Below are 13579 nucleotides of genomic sequence, written 5' to 3' on the forward strand. Positions count from 1 at the left end.
AATGGAAATACAAAATAAAATATTCTTCAGCATCACAAAACTCTTTCTTTATTTAACACATTAAGAATGTAAAATATTCACTAAAAAAAAGTAGGCCAGAAGCAAAACCTGCGTAATTTCGAATATAAAATTATAATCCTTTAAAAAGAGCAAAGTCTCATAGTCTTCCAGTTTTGTAATTAATACCGACTTATCAAAGCATGATCACTTTTTTTTTTGGGAGGAAGCCTCAATTTTCCAATATTCGGGCCTACTACTCTAAGAGTATGGCTCATAGATGTCACTATTGTTTGATTAATCATTTAAGGCCTATAGATTTCCTCAGAATTGTATGTTAATTATTTAGGTAGTAAATCCATCCTAACTTGATCTGTTGTCGAGATATTAATTTTATTTTCCTTTTTGTAGCCAGAAATGGATATTTCACGAAATACAGAGCAAAACCCCGTGGAAGGTTCAGTAAGTAGAAATAGGAAGCGTAATGTTGAAAACTGGTGGTCAATTAGGAATCTAATTTGATTTAGTCGACCTGGTGTTGAATCAGCTTTGACACCAAGTCTTAGGATTCTTCATAAGTGTAACATCAGATGTCGTTACAATAATCTGAACGGAAATATTTATATGTAGGCCTAATACTGCTCGATTTAAAAAAAAAAAAAGAATAAGCAAAACAGAAAAAAAATAAAGACCAGCAATAAGTTATAGGCCTATTTCAGAAGAAGATTATAGCACCTAGGAAAGTAGGCAGTTCTTGTTCGTGAATAAAGTTATTCAACTTCTGATTTGCCACAAAGATACTTAGAGACAATTTCATCGACAGTAGGAAAACGCTGATTTACTGACACTTCTGCGATTGATTTCTCCAGAATATAACCCATTCTATGAAAAGTTACTCCCATCAGGAAAAGCTATTCCTCATAATGAACCTGAAATGGTCAATGACAGCAGGATGAATAATCACATGAAGTAGAACACATAATACGTGAACTAAAAGCTATAAAATATGCATAACACAGTGCATACAATTCGTTCATAACAACTGTTAACCCATGCTTTATGTTTAAAAAGTCTGAGGAAAAAAGGAGTTAACCCAATTTTGTAATTCCTTCTCCCTTTAGGTATTATTTTACTTGCCTTATATAGAAACTCTCCCCTCAACAAAATTATATATTCCACATAATACTTCAGCAGAGTTCCATGCACATTCACACATAATCCTAAATTGTAGGATTTTTTAAACTTTCAAATAGCTTTTTCCCGAAACTAACTTACTGTAGGTTAACTCCTTTTCCCCCCTGAGCCCTTCAATTACGCCATAACGAAGTTGTATAAACTGAGAGGTTATTCAACATCAGTGGAACTGGCATGGCGAAATGAGACTGAGGATTCGCCATTTTCCTTAGAGCAGAGGAAAAGCTGGGAAAAATCCAACCAGGTAATCAGCCAAAGCAGTATTCGAACCCATGCAATGTCGGAGTAGGAGACCAACTCTTTACCCTTGCGTTATGCTGGTGGCCTATAGCCTATGAAGTAATAATAATAGCCTACTATGATAGGTAGGCCTACACAGTTTTCAAAGACAACATTTTGTTAAAATGTGCAAAATAAAGACCAACCTCTCTTGAACAATCGAAAGAAAATCAATTTCCTAACATAATTACATTAATTATTTTACAGTTTTAGAATAACAATCAATATGGAATATAATTCACAGCAATTAATCCAATACTTACAACAGTTTTACTGTTATGACTTCTATATGGTTAGCATTTGGTCTAATTCTCACATCAAAGAATTTATGTAATTTCGTGACTTCCTAACATTTCCATTGCTTCTATTATTTACACGAACATCAGCAGTAGCTCACAAGTAGGGACTTGCAGTGAAGCAACAAGTCTGAACGTTATTAACAGGGAACGGATTTATATGGACTAAAAATATATGAAATATGTAAATATATATGTAGTTATTTTTACCAAAATATGGAATTAAATATGGATTTTTACCAAAATATGGAATTAAATATGGACTTAAAATTATAAAAAAATGACTATGTACGTTAAATATTGGTACATTTTAATCAAACTAAACAAAAAATATAATGGACGTACCTTATCTTCCAATGTAGTTTCAACAAAACACAATTTTTATTGTCTGTTACCATAACAATAGGTTACAAACATTTCTTTCAAGTGCTGAAAAGTGAATCTTCTTCTATTGTCTCTGAGGATAGATTTATACTGACTAAAAGAGCGTTCGACGTCACAAGAAGTAACTGGTACATAATTCAATTTCACAATGTCTGCTGGGGATAAGTCCAAGTTAATCTTCACTGTTGATTCACCACTCATCACAGCAACAACCTTTTGTAGTTCTTCATATCCAGGGTTTTTTGAAAGTACAGTGTCCACCTTAGCTCTTACTGCATCTGCAACTTTACCTCTACCACGATTCAGTTGTTCCACAGTACTATTTATAATTTCAAAACTTTCAGATAGTGAAAGGTGCCTATTTTGGAGACTTTTGAGCGTTTTTATGATGCATGAAAATGTATGCTGAATGTGAGCTAAGTCATTCTTCACACTTATGTCACAGGTAACTGTTTTCGCAGTATCAATTGAGACTGCATCTTCAGAGTCCAATGCAAGGAGAACATTGTTAATAGAGTCTATATGTTCGGCATAATATTCAACTGCTTCTAGCCATGTACCCCATCTAGTTAAAATTGGCTTTGGTGGCAATGGAATTTCAGGGTACATTTCTTTCAACACGTTAACTCTACTGGGAGCTTTGAGAAATACTTTTTTCACTGATGAAATCAACAAATCTACTTTAGGGAAATTGTCTCTGACCACTTCTGCCACACGATGAAATGCATGCGCCACACAAGTAAAATGAGTCAATTTAGGATATACAACAGATAATGCTTGTCCAGCTTTGACCATATAAGGGGCAGCATCGCTAATAAAGAATAACACATTATCGTACATAATACCCTTTGGCCACAGGATACCCATAGCTTCGTTGAACAGTTTAACTATAGTTTTGTTATTGCACTTTTCTAGAACATCACAATGTAAAAGAATTCGTTCAGAATATTGTTCACTTAACAAACCGATAACTACATTACCAACAAGTCTACCTTCTTTGTCGGGAGTCTCATCAATGGAAACCCAAATTGAACTATCTTTAATTTCATCTCTTATCTTCTGTATTGTCTCATCGTAGATGGATGGAGCATACGTCTTCCTAAGTGTTGACTCATCCGGGATTGTATGTTGAGTATATTTTTCAAGGAATTCCCTGAAGACCTTATTCTTTAGTTTGTAGAGAGGAATATCAGCAGAGATGAGAGAACGGCACAGGTCGATGTTAAACTCAGATCTTACATTCGATGTTGTTGGTTGTGTTAAAAACAATTGTCTCTGCTTGGAATTTAGTTGTTTGTTGGCCTGATGTTTACTAGTTGTAATGTGTCGTTGCACCAGGAACTTTTGTGTAGATGATACTGCACACTGACACAAATTACAAAATAATATTTTATTGTCAGTTGATAAACCATCTTCTTTAAATTCTGAAATGTAACTTGTTAGTTTTGATTTTAAATTGACTGAATGACGTACTTTTGGCATATTTACCGTCTTTATAGTATGATTTACAAAACTGAACCTATGTGTACTCTGACTGGCATTTAACTGTTGAGCTGCACAACTGAAGTCTGTTAAAAATTTTAAATTAAATTAATACAGTTTTGTAACTTACTTTCCCATTGTTGATAGGACTGCTAATTTTCAAATAACTCTGATGTTAAAGGGATTACTGAACATGTGTTTAAATCTCTATTGTTGAAATGTATTTTTAAAAGTTAATGGAATTTTGTTTTGTTTTATTGTTAAACCTAATATAATATGGACTGTTTTATATGAAATATGGAAAATATATGGAAATTAACGAAAATATGTACTAAACTCTAAAATATGGAAAAATATGGAAAATAAAAGTAGGATTTTTCAACCCTACACATTGTGAAACATAAAGATAATGCAAAATATAAATTATATTAGCTTTATAAGTAAATATGTATTTACATATAAATCCTTTCCCTGGTTATTAAATACAGTTCAAGCGTTATTTTAGACAGAGCATACAAGGGTCAGTTTCTACATTAATGTAATGATGCCTTCAAGTTAACAAAAAACAAATTAAAATTTCTTCAAACTTACAGGTTTGTTGTCTGCAATCCAGCATTTACAAAAGTCACAAAACTTCTTGGCTTGCGATTTCCAGTAGTCAGCCCTGAAAGTAAATATACTATAAAAACATTTAGAAATGCATAAAAACTGTAATAAAAAGAAAAAAAGCTAGATTTATATAACACATAATACTATTTCTCGATATCTGTGGCACTACAGCCCATGAAGGGCCTAGACTGACCAGCCGGCTGCTGGCCTCACGCCCACATGCCGAAGCAGAGGTGGACGATCATACAACCAGAATGGAGATATCGTGTGGTTATCACGATGATCCCCCCAGCCGTTATAGCTGGTATTCACAACCGGATTTCACTACCTATCGCAGCTCTCCAAGTGCATCACGATGCTGGGTGGGCACTGGTCCCATACACTGGCCGAAATTTCATGAGAAAATTTCTTCCCCCATGAGGACTCGAACCAGCGCGCATTCCGTAATGCGAGTCCTAGGCGGAATGCCTTAGACCATGATGCCACAGCCCGGGACATTTCTCGATATAATGGTTTTAATTAATCTTGTATCCATTATTTCTTTTAATAGTACATTAACAAATACGAGTAGGTCTACATGGAGTTCCGTACTCAGAAAGATAATTCGACGATGGTAAGGTAAAAGGTCGTAACCAGGGCCGAATTTAGGTAGGCAGTGCTAAAATTAGCTGCCCCTCAACTTCCACAAACAATTTATAAGCAGTTATTATACAGGTCATCTTTAGTTTAAGTTAGTTTTAAATGAAATGTTACAATTCAGAAAACAATAAATTACTTGGATTAAAATACATACATCTTATTTGTGAATTATAAAGATTTCCTTCGCACTTTCTTCATAGAGAGAGCATGGATGATGGCATCAAAGTTGATCTGACGAAGCACATCAGACTCGATGCAAATAAACATTCATTCATTCATTCATAGTGTTCTGTCCAAGGGCAGGTCTTTCACTGCAAACCCAGCATTCTCCAGTTTTTCCTATTTTCTGCCTTTCTCTTTGCTCCTCATATGATCCATATATCTTAATGTCGTCTATCATTTGATATCTTCTTCTTCCCCGAACTCTTCTCCCATTCACCATTTCTTCCAGTACATTCTTCAGAAGGCAGTTTCTTCTCAACCAGTGACCCAGACAATTCCTTTCCCTCTTTCTGATCAGTTTCAGCATCATTCTTTCTTCATCCAGTCTTTCCAACACAGCTATGTTTCTTATTGTCTGTCCACTTCACATGCTTCATCCTTCTCCATATCCACATTTCAAATGCTTCTAGTCGCTTTTCTTCACTACGTCGTATTGTCCATGACAAAGAAACATATTCAAATTTATTTACTGTTGAAAAAAAATTGATTTGTGAAAGACAGGCTGTGGTTTATTTTTAAGCGTTGGTTTTGTTGGTGGTATAATTATTACGAGTATTTATTACTTCGATAGGAAGTATAAAGTAACTTGAAAAATAAACTACAACTTTTTGCAGAATAAATATTTCATATCGAAATATTGAGATAAGATAAATGGAGCATATGCGGAGACTAAGTAAGGGGAAAGCAGAAAATAGGAAAGACTGGAGAATGATGAGTTTGCAGTGAAAGATCTGCCCTTGGGCAGAAATGAATGAATGAATCGAATTATATAGTGCACATGATGGAAAGTGATTAAATAGTATTGTTAACGATATACAGAGCTTTTGTTTCAAAATTTCCCAGTCTAAATAACTAATTACAGTATTTAAATTGAATTCAATTTAAACAAAAAACGCGTCAATTTAGATATTGAGGGGAAAGTCTGAAACCAGGCTTAATTGCATTTTACATTTTACCCCCCCACATCCAGCCGCCCCCTCTTTGAAATTTCAAATAGCACCCCTATATTTTTATGGTTAAATATAAAAGAGCATTCAATTGTTTATATACCTCGTTCATTTGTTTTCGCATCTTTTCTTTTCTATCGTCACCTGGCAACCTGTATTTTTGTTATTATCAGTTAATTGTAGGATGAAAACACAGATTATTTTGTGTAATTTCCTAAATTTAATCAATAATGATGATTTATGTTCTCTCTTGAAGGGTATACACCATTTTAAAATAATTAAATACACAAACATAACTATTACATGAAATGTTCATATGTTTTTGTAGCTTTATTCTCTCCATCTTTAATCAACAATAACAATTCAGGTTGCCAGGCGACGATAGAGAACAAAAGATGCGAAAACAAATTAATGAGGTGTATAAACAATTGAATGCTTTTCATATTTAAGTATAAAAATATAGGGATGTCATTTGAATTTTCAATGTGGGGGTGGGGGTGAAATCTAAAATGCAATTAAGCCTGGACTTCCCCCTCAATATCTAAATCGACCTGTTTTTTGTTTAAATTGAATTATATTTAAATAATTAGTTATTTAGATTGGGAAGTTTTGAAATGAAAACCCTGTATATTGGAAATGTACCTGAGTTATGATTACTATTCATAGCGATAATTATAATAAATACACACCCAATTTTATTTTCAACATTGCATTCTTGTTTATACAAGCAGTTAAATTTAAGCAGTTTCATAGTATAATAACGTGATACCGGCATTATAATATAATTATGCAGCTGCACATTTTCCTTTTACTCTCGCCGTGACCGTGACAATGAAACTTCTGACTTCCTCAAGGTGTTCAAGAACAAACACCAGAAAATATTTACCAACAAGTGTTTTAAAAACAAATTTCACTATAAAATGAAAATGGAAGATAAGGAAAGGAGAAAAGGAAAAGAGAGAGAAAGAAAATGCCCCCCCCCTCCTGGAAATTGCCACCCTAGGCCTAAATCCGGCACTGGTCATAACTCTCAATAATTGAAAAATTGAGATTTTCACACCATATTATTTGTTTATGGCCATTCTACGTGTATGTGTAAGGATTTAACCCTCAGACAATTATTTATGGTATAATTAACAATTCTTAGAATTTGTGATCCTTGCTTGGTAAAACACTGTATCCCTCTCGTTATTGGGTTAGCATTTCACCGAATCTTGCTTTTTATTAATTATGTCAATGAGTTCACACTATGAAGTCATGTGGATTACTCATAAAAAAAGAATAAAATAAATAATTTGCTTTTTAGCTCTCCTGAAAATTGTTTAACCCCTTCAGACCTGAATTTATATTAAAAGCAATTGAAAAAAAAGACTGGTTACATAATCATTCTCGGGATCCAAAATTCCCAAATCAATTCTTCATAGGAAATCAAAATTTGGAGACAATTTTGACCCCTGGGACCTCAAAATTTTAAATTTTATTTTTAATTCAGATATAGAAATGTTTCAAAAATAATATTCTCCATTTCTTCTATCACAATGAATTTTTCAAAATATTAAAAGTATCGAAGACATTCCAAAAAAGAAAAAAAGAAACAATGTACACTATAATGTACATCAGGCCTGAAGGGGTTAACGAAGTTTTTGATCAAAAACGTAAGAAACTTTATATTTTCTCTTTCCTGACAACAGAAAAAACTGTTGTTCCCACTCATCATGAAATTAATGTTTTGTATCTTTTCGAACTTGCTTCAAAAGATATATGTTTCATATGCCACTGATACCATAATGATGCTGATTGATAGGCTTGGCAAGAATGTTGATAACAGGGATTGTATTATGCTTACATTATCGTATTGGAGGTCGCAAAGCACTGTGGCTTATTTCAGTCACCCTTGTCCATGTCTGGGCTAGAATGTTGGCTTCGACACTAGTAACCTGGATTCGGATTTTGGTGGGTTCAAGTGGAATTTGTGGTAAACAAAGATGGGTGCTTGCTGGCAGGTTTTCTTAAGATACTCCCGTTTCCCCTACCAACATTCCACCATCTCTCAATTAACCACCATATCCTCATCATGCAGTGCTAAACAGTTTGCCTCTCATGGTGCACTGAAAGCACTGTCAACAGCAGCAAAAAGAACTACCAGTACAGCTTTGGCACATCACTCCTAAATGGAGAAGCTTGTGTGAATGACTCAGAGTCAAGTACTTGCCACTGGGCTAACGCACACCTTGACTGCATCTTGTAATATTCTTGCATGGTTTCTGGGAAGGCCATTCTGCACTTTGCTGCTTTAATTGTTGCATCCATACGTATAGAATTGAAACAGCAGAAATTAAATAATGAAATTGTTTAGGCCAATAGTGGGCTACTGTATCATAAATATAGTGAAGAGACCACACCTGTGAAATAACAGTTAGCGCGTCTGGGCACGAAACCAAGTGGCCTAGATTCGATTCTCGGTAGGTGCAAGGTGCTAGGTTGAGGTTTTTTCCGGGGTTTTCCTTCAACCCAATATGAGCAAATGCTGAGTAACTTTTGGTGCTGGACCCCGGACTCATTTCACCAGCATTATCACCTTCATCTCATTCAGACACTAAATAACCTAAGATGTTGATAAAGTGTCATAGAATAACCTACTTAAAATATATATAGTGAAGACAACCGAAATTAATTACAAGTAACAAGCTTAAACTCACAACATAATACTACCAGAACATACGGAAGGATTACATATTATCAAATAGAGAACCACAGATTGGCACACAAGCTGTTTAATAAAAATCATCAGGAAAAAGAAAAATTGAATGTCTGAAGAAATGCTGAGCTGATTCTTTCGAAACCATAATAGGCCTCAGGGCCAATCTGTGAAGACGTTGTTGTTGAAGGATGAGTGGAGCGGAGAAAAATTCTCTCAGGCATTGGGACTCGAACCCAGGTTTTCAGCTTTATGTGCTGATACTTTATCCACTAAGCCACCATTATATGCGTAAATAATCACTTAGTGATTTAAGACGGTGCTCATTCTGTCGGATCCTGGCCACTTAGTCACACATAATGAGTGCACCTCTGCACATAATGTGTTGGACATTGTGCCATGGTCACACATCTGTGACACAGTGCATGAGGGTTGGCCACTAAAGGAAAACTAAGAGGTGGAACTTAAACTGAAAGGATTCAATCTGGCATCGGAACTGGAATCCGATGTGGCTTAGTGGATAAAGTATCAGCACATAGAGCTGAAAACCCGGGTTCGAGTCCTGGTGCCGGAGAGAATTTTTCTCTGCTCCACCCATCCTTCATCATATGGTAAAGCAGAATTCCTGCACAGAAATATCATACGTACTTCGGTACATCACAATAATAAGTTGTTGTTGATGATGATGATTGTGATTATGTATTAGTATAATACAATCTTGCAATTGTAAATTCCACAAAGAAAATGAAATATATCTAAAATTTCCAACACTGGAAGGTCATACAAACATACAACCCTACCTTGGATGTCAATGCATTCTTTACCAATGTGTCAAAATTATATCTTTTTACGAGACAATAAATCATAATATGTAATTTTCAGAGTTATTATGTAGCACAGAGCATAATTAATATTTTATAATGATCTGGAAATGAAGGAAACAGGAATGTAAATTCAATCAGCAACAGATAGGCCTATTCACTTTTTAGTTTCGTAAAATAAAGTAATGAATTTAGTACATGTCAAGACAAAAAAAGTTTTGGAGAAAAGTTTTAGCACAGTCTAAAATCATACAATCACGAAGCATGAGGTGATTTTTTGCATGTCTCGCGATATAACGCTCCAAGCATACTGAAAGCACTAGGAACAATAGACTGTGTCCGTACTATTTCGCATTGTCTGTGATGAGGTGATAGTAGGATCCTAATGGCTAGCAACTAAAGTCCAACTGTCATTGGATGCATATTCCCTACGTATTGAGCTTCGTGACTGTATGTACTAGACTGTGGTTTTAGTCTACAAGGAATTTTTTTTAATTTTATTTTAGTAGGTTATTTTACGACGCTTTATCAACATCTTAGGTTATTTAGCATGTGAATGAGATGAAAGTGATAATGCCGGTGAAATGAGTCCGGGGTGCAGACCGAAAGTTACCCAGCATTTGCTCGTATTGGGTTGAGGGAAAACCCCGGAAAAAACCTCAACCAGTAACTTGCCCTGACCGGAAATCGAACCCGGGCCACCTGATTTCGTGGCTAGATGCGCTGGCCGTTACTCCACAGGTGTAGACTACAAGCAATTACTAACTGAAGATGTCATAAAGCAGATTATAAATATGTGGCCAGACTTTTCTTATCTGGAATGTCATCATTTGGCAACGTTATAATTCAGAATAGGTACATTCAGCACTTTCATAACCCCAGTTTTGCAATTCACTATTTGACTTGTCATAACTTTGTGGATTTACATTTATCATCAGTTGGCCAGAGTTCTACTCTAAGGATGCATTGATGAATATAAAATGGAAGAGGGCCAACTACGGGTTAAGACATATGAAACGTTTTTTCATACACAGAATTCATTATCAAATCTGTAACATCAACAACTGCCATTAACCAGACAGACTCTGTGTGCGAGAGTCTGTGTGGAGGAATGTCACATACGGAAGTGAAAAGTGAAAGTAGTATCATTAACTGTGAACCTTGAGTTGTTATACCAGTTTTGTACACTGTGCATAATTCATTATTGTTATTATTTATTAATAACACATTTTTTATCATCGTTATCGTCATCATCATTGTTCCTATAGGAAATAGAAAATTATCTCTTAACACATTTTCTGTAAGAGCTTAAGATGTTGTTGGTCATATCAACTGTGTGTAAGTCATTCAGGGTTTCTTCTACATCTGTGTCGATAATGGAATGCCAATTTTGAGAATCTATGTAATTGTCCATTCATTGTATGAGTTGTTCTCGTTTCTTTTGCTAATATTTCATATTTTCTACTACGTTTTATAATTTTAGTTTGGTCGCATGATATGACTTTGGTGTACATTCTTCTGGGTCATAATTTTCAGAGATTTAATTTTTATAATATTCTGGCATCTCCTTTGAAATTATTTTATTATGTTGACGTATTTTTCCCAAAATCATGTTTTAATTATTCCATTAATACTGGTGTCATTTTCTTATTTAACTTAACATAATTTCCATCAAATTATAATATATCCAATTTCCCAAGTAATTAATCACAGAAACGTGTTCTATCATTCGAATTTAAATTTATATTTTAATTCTCTGTGTGCCTGTATCACAGAATCCCAGTTATTTTATAATGAAGTGTAATCTCCAATGTTCAGTAATTTTGTTCGTTGTTTTAAGAGTACTTTCAACTGCACAATCAACATTAATGACATGGTAATGTAATTGGATACTTTAACAGTAGAAAGGTGCCAACATTAAAAAAAAAAAAAAAGAGATATTTCACTAGAATGTTGCAATTTGCCAATGGGCATTAAATATCAACACAGGGCTAAGTTCACAGAAGATTATAGAGTGTTATTAAGACCACCAAAAGATGATAGTGGTGGCAGGGCTCTCTCATAAAAAGATGCAATGTGCCATTCGTTTTGATTTCCCTCCATTGTTTATTTGTCGTGTTAATAGTGAAGTTATGGCAAAAGGCATTATTGATTATATACCATGGTGTTTTCTACAAACAGGAAGATCAACGAAGGTAAATCTTATATACAACATGATACATAGGTAATGTAGGGCAATGAATCACATATAAACAATGTATTACCTCTAGATAACACTTTTCAATTCTTAGTGTTAAAAATCCAAAAAATGGGGGAAATATCGTTAAATCAGCTTTATTTTCTAAGTTATATGACCAAAATTATTCAACTCTACCAACATTTCTGTTGGGTCTCTTTACTGTCATACCAGTGCAATGACGTCAACACAGAACATATGATAATTATGATGAAAGTCGATCATATTCAGTTCCAAGTGGTGAGAATGATTTGCTTCATCTGCAAAACCACTTTAATGGAAGTATTTGCAGAAATTAACAAACCTGTGGATAATAAACGAATCATAGTACTTACGAAATGTTTATGGGACTTAACACCTTTCATAAACTGTGAAGTTTGTTTGTCTCTCAGTAGTAGTATCATCAAACTATTGATAAAATTTGTTGGAAAGTTGTCGTAAGTACCATCAATTCAATCCTAAAAAATATATTCTCAAAATTGTTCAATAGCGAAAGTTATTTATTAATAAAATACTGGACGAATTTAAATACTATTATAGTCACAATCATGCCATGGTATGAAAAAAAAATTTCACAACCTCGAGCGGGAATCGAACCTGCGACTTCCTGTTCGATTCCCGCTTGAGGTTGTGAAATTTTTCTTTCATACCATGGCATGATTGTGACTATAATAGTATTTAAATTCATTAATATGTCACATCAACGGACGTGTATACGTCACCAAACATCGTAAGATGAAGATTACATTAATAAAATACTGTTCATAAATTTGGCACTTTGTACCTTTCTACTGTAAAGTACTCAATTATGAATTAATAAAGACTGCAGTTCACAAACTGTCCACTGCACTCTGCGCCAATTTACACAGATAACATGGAGAGACATCCTACAAATTTTTTATATATTTTTTTATCAGGAAATTCTAATTCCATTTGCAATGTCAAGTCTTTGTTAAGATGGGATTTTGGTGGATAGCGTGCAACAATTAATGTGGAACAGAAAATATGGGTAATGTGAAAAAGCAAATTTTGACAATTGGACAAGATGATTCAAACTTCCAAAAAATACATCCACTTCTCCCATCTATTTAGACACTGTAGACAAAATTCATTTGTATTTCAATGAAAGCAGTTTTTGAGGGTACCGGTACTTAAATATATTTCACTACTTAAAGACCTTCATGGAAACAGAAGATGGAGTGTTACAATATATGGGTAAGTAAGCTAAATGAACACTTTAAAATTGTCATTATTCTCCCATGGGAGGGGGGAGGGGAAAACTGTTCAATAGGTGAAAGAGGAGTAAGTCATGTTGTACCACAATGAATTTGCAAATTCTAGAGTGATGGCAGCTCAGAATGTGGTCGTCTGCTATATGCACTAGTGTCCTGCAATGTTCGAACATGACAGCGGCAACCAAGGCATCACAAACTTGGTCTTATTTCATATAAAAAATTAATCACAAGATCTGTGCTAAAATCCATAAATGGTTAAAACATGAAGGAATGGGAGTGGAGGACAGCGAATATTTATAACAAGATGGAACAAACACGACAGGCCTTCTTATGCAGAGCGAACATCAGCAAATATCGAACTTTACCATACTCGACAAACTTGAACCGAACATAGTGCCTGTAATGCAAGACGCTAATATGCATCATAGCATTTCTGGCATGTGACGTCAGAAGGTTGTACTGTAGAACCAATTGGAATCAGTCAGTAACAAGTGCTTCCCAAGTTCGTTTGTTCACGTGTGAGTGTTTCAATATACTGAA

General features: G+C 34.6%; 1 protein-coding gene across 4 annotated transcripts in view; it reads right to left on the minus strand.

The window, feature by feature from the left end:
* The window catches only part of LOC138703222 (WW domain-binding protein 4), a 129591-nt gene that overhangs the window by 13657 nt on the left and 102355 nt on the right, over positions 1-13579 (minus strand). For all 4 annotated transcript variants that reach the window (XM_069830934.1, XM_069830930.1, XM_069830932.1 and 1 more), the window contains one exon: positions 4224-4296. In XM_069830934.1, coding sequence (XP_069687035.1) covers positions 4224-4296 — 73 coding nt within the window. The remainder of the gene's footprint in view (positions 1-4223; positions 4297-13579) is intronic.

Source organism: Periplaneta americana, chromosome 7, assembly GCF_040183065.1.
Source record: "Periplaneta americana isolate PAMFEO1 chromosome 7, P.americana_PAMFEO1_priV1, whole genome shotgun sequence".
NCBI lineage: Eukaryota > Metazoa > Arthropoda > Insecta > Blattodea > Blattidae > Periplaneta > Periplaneta americana.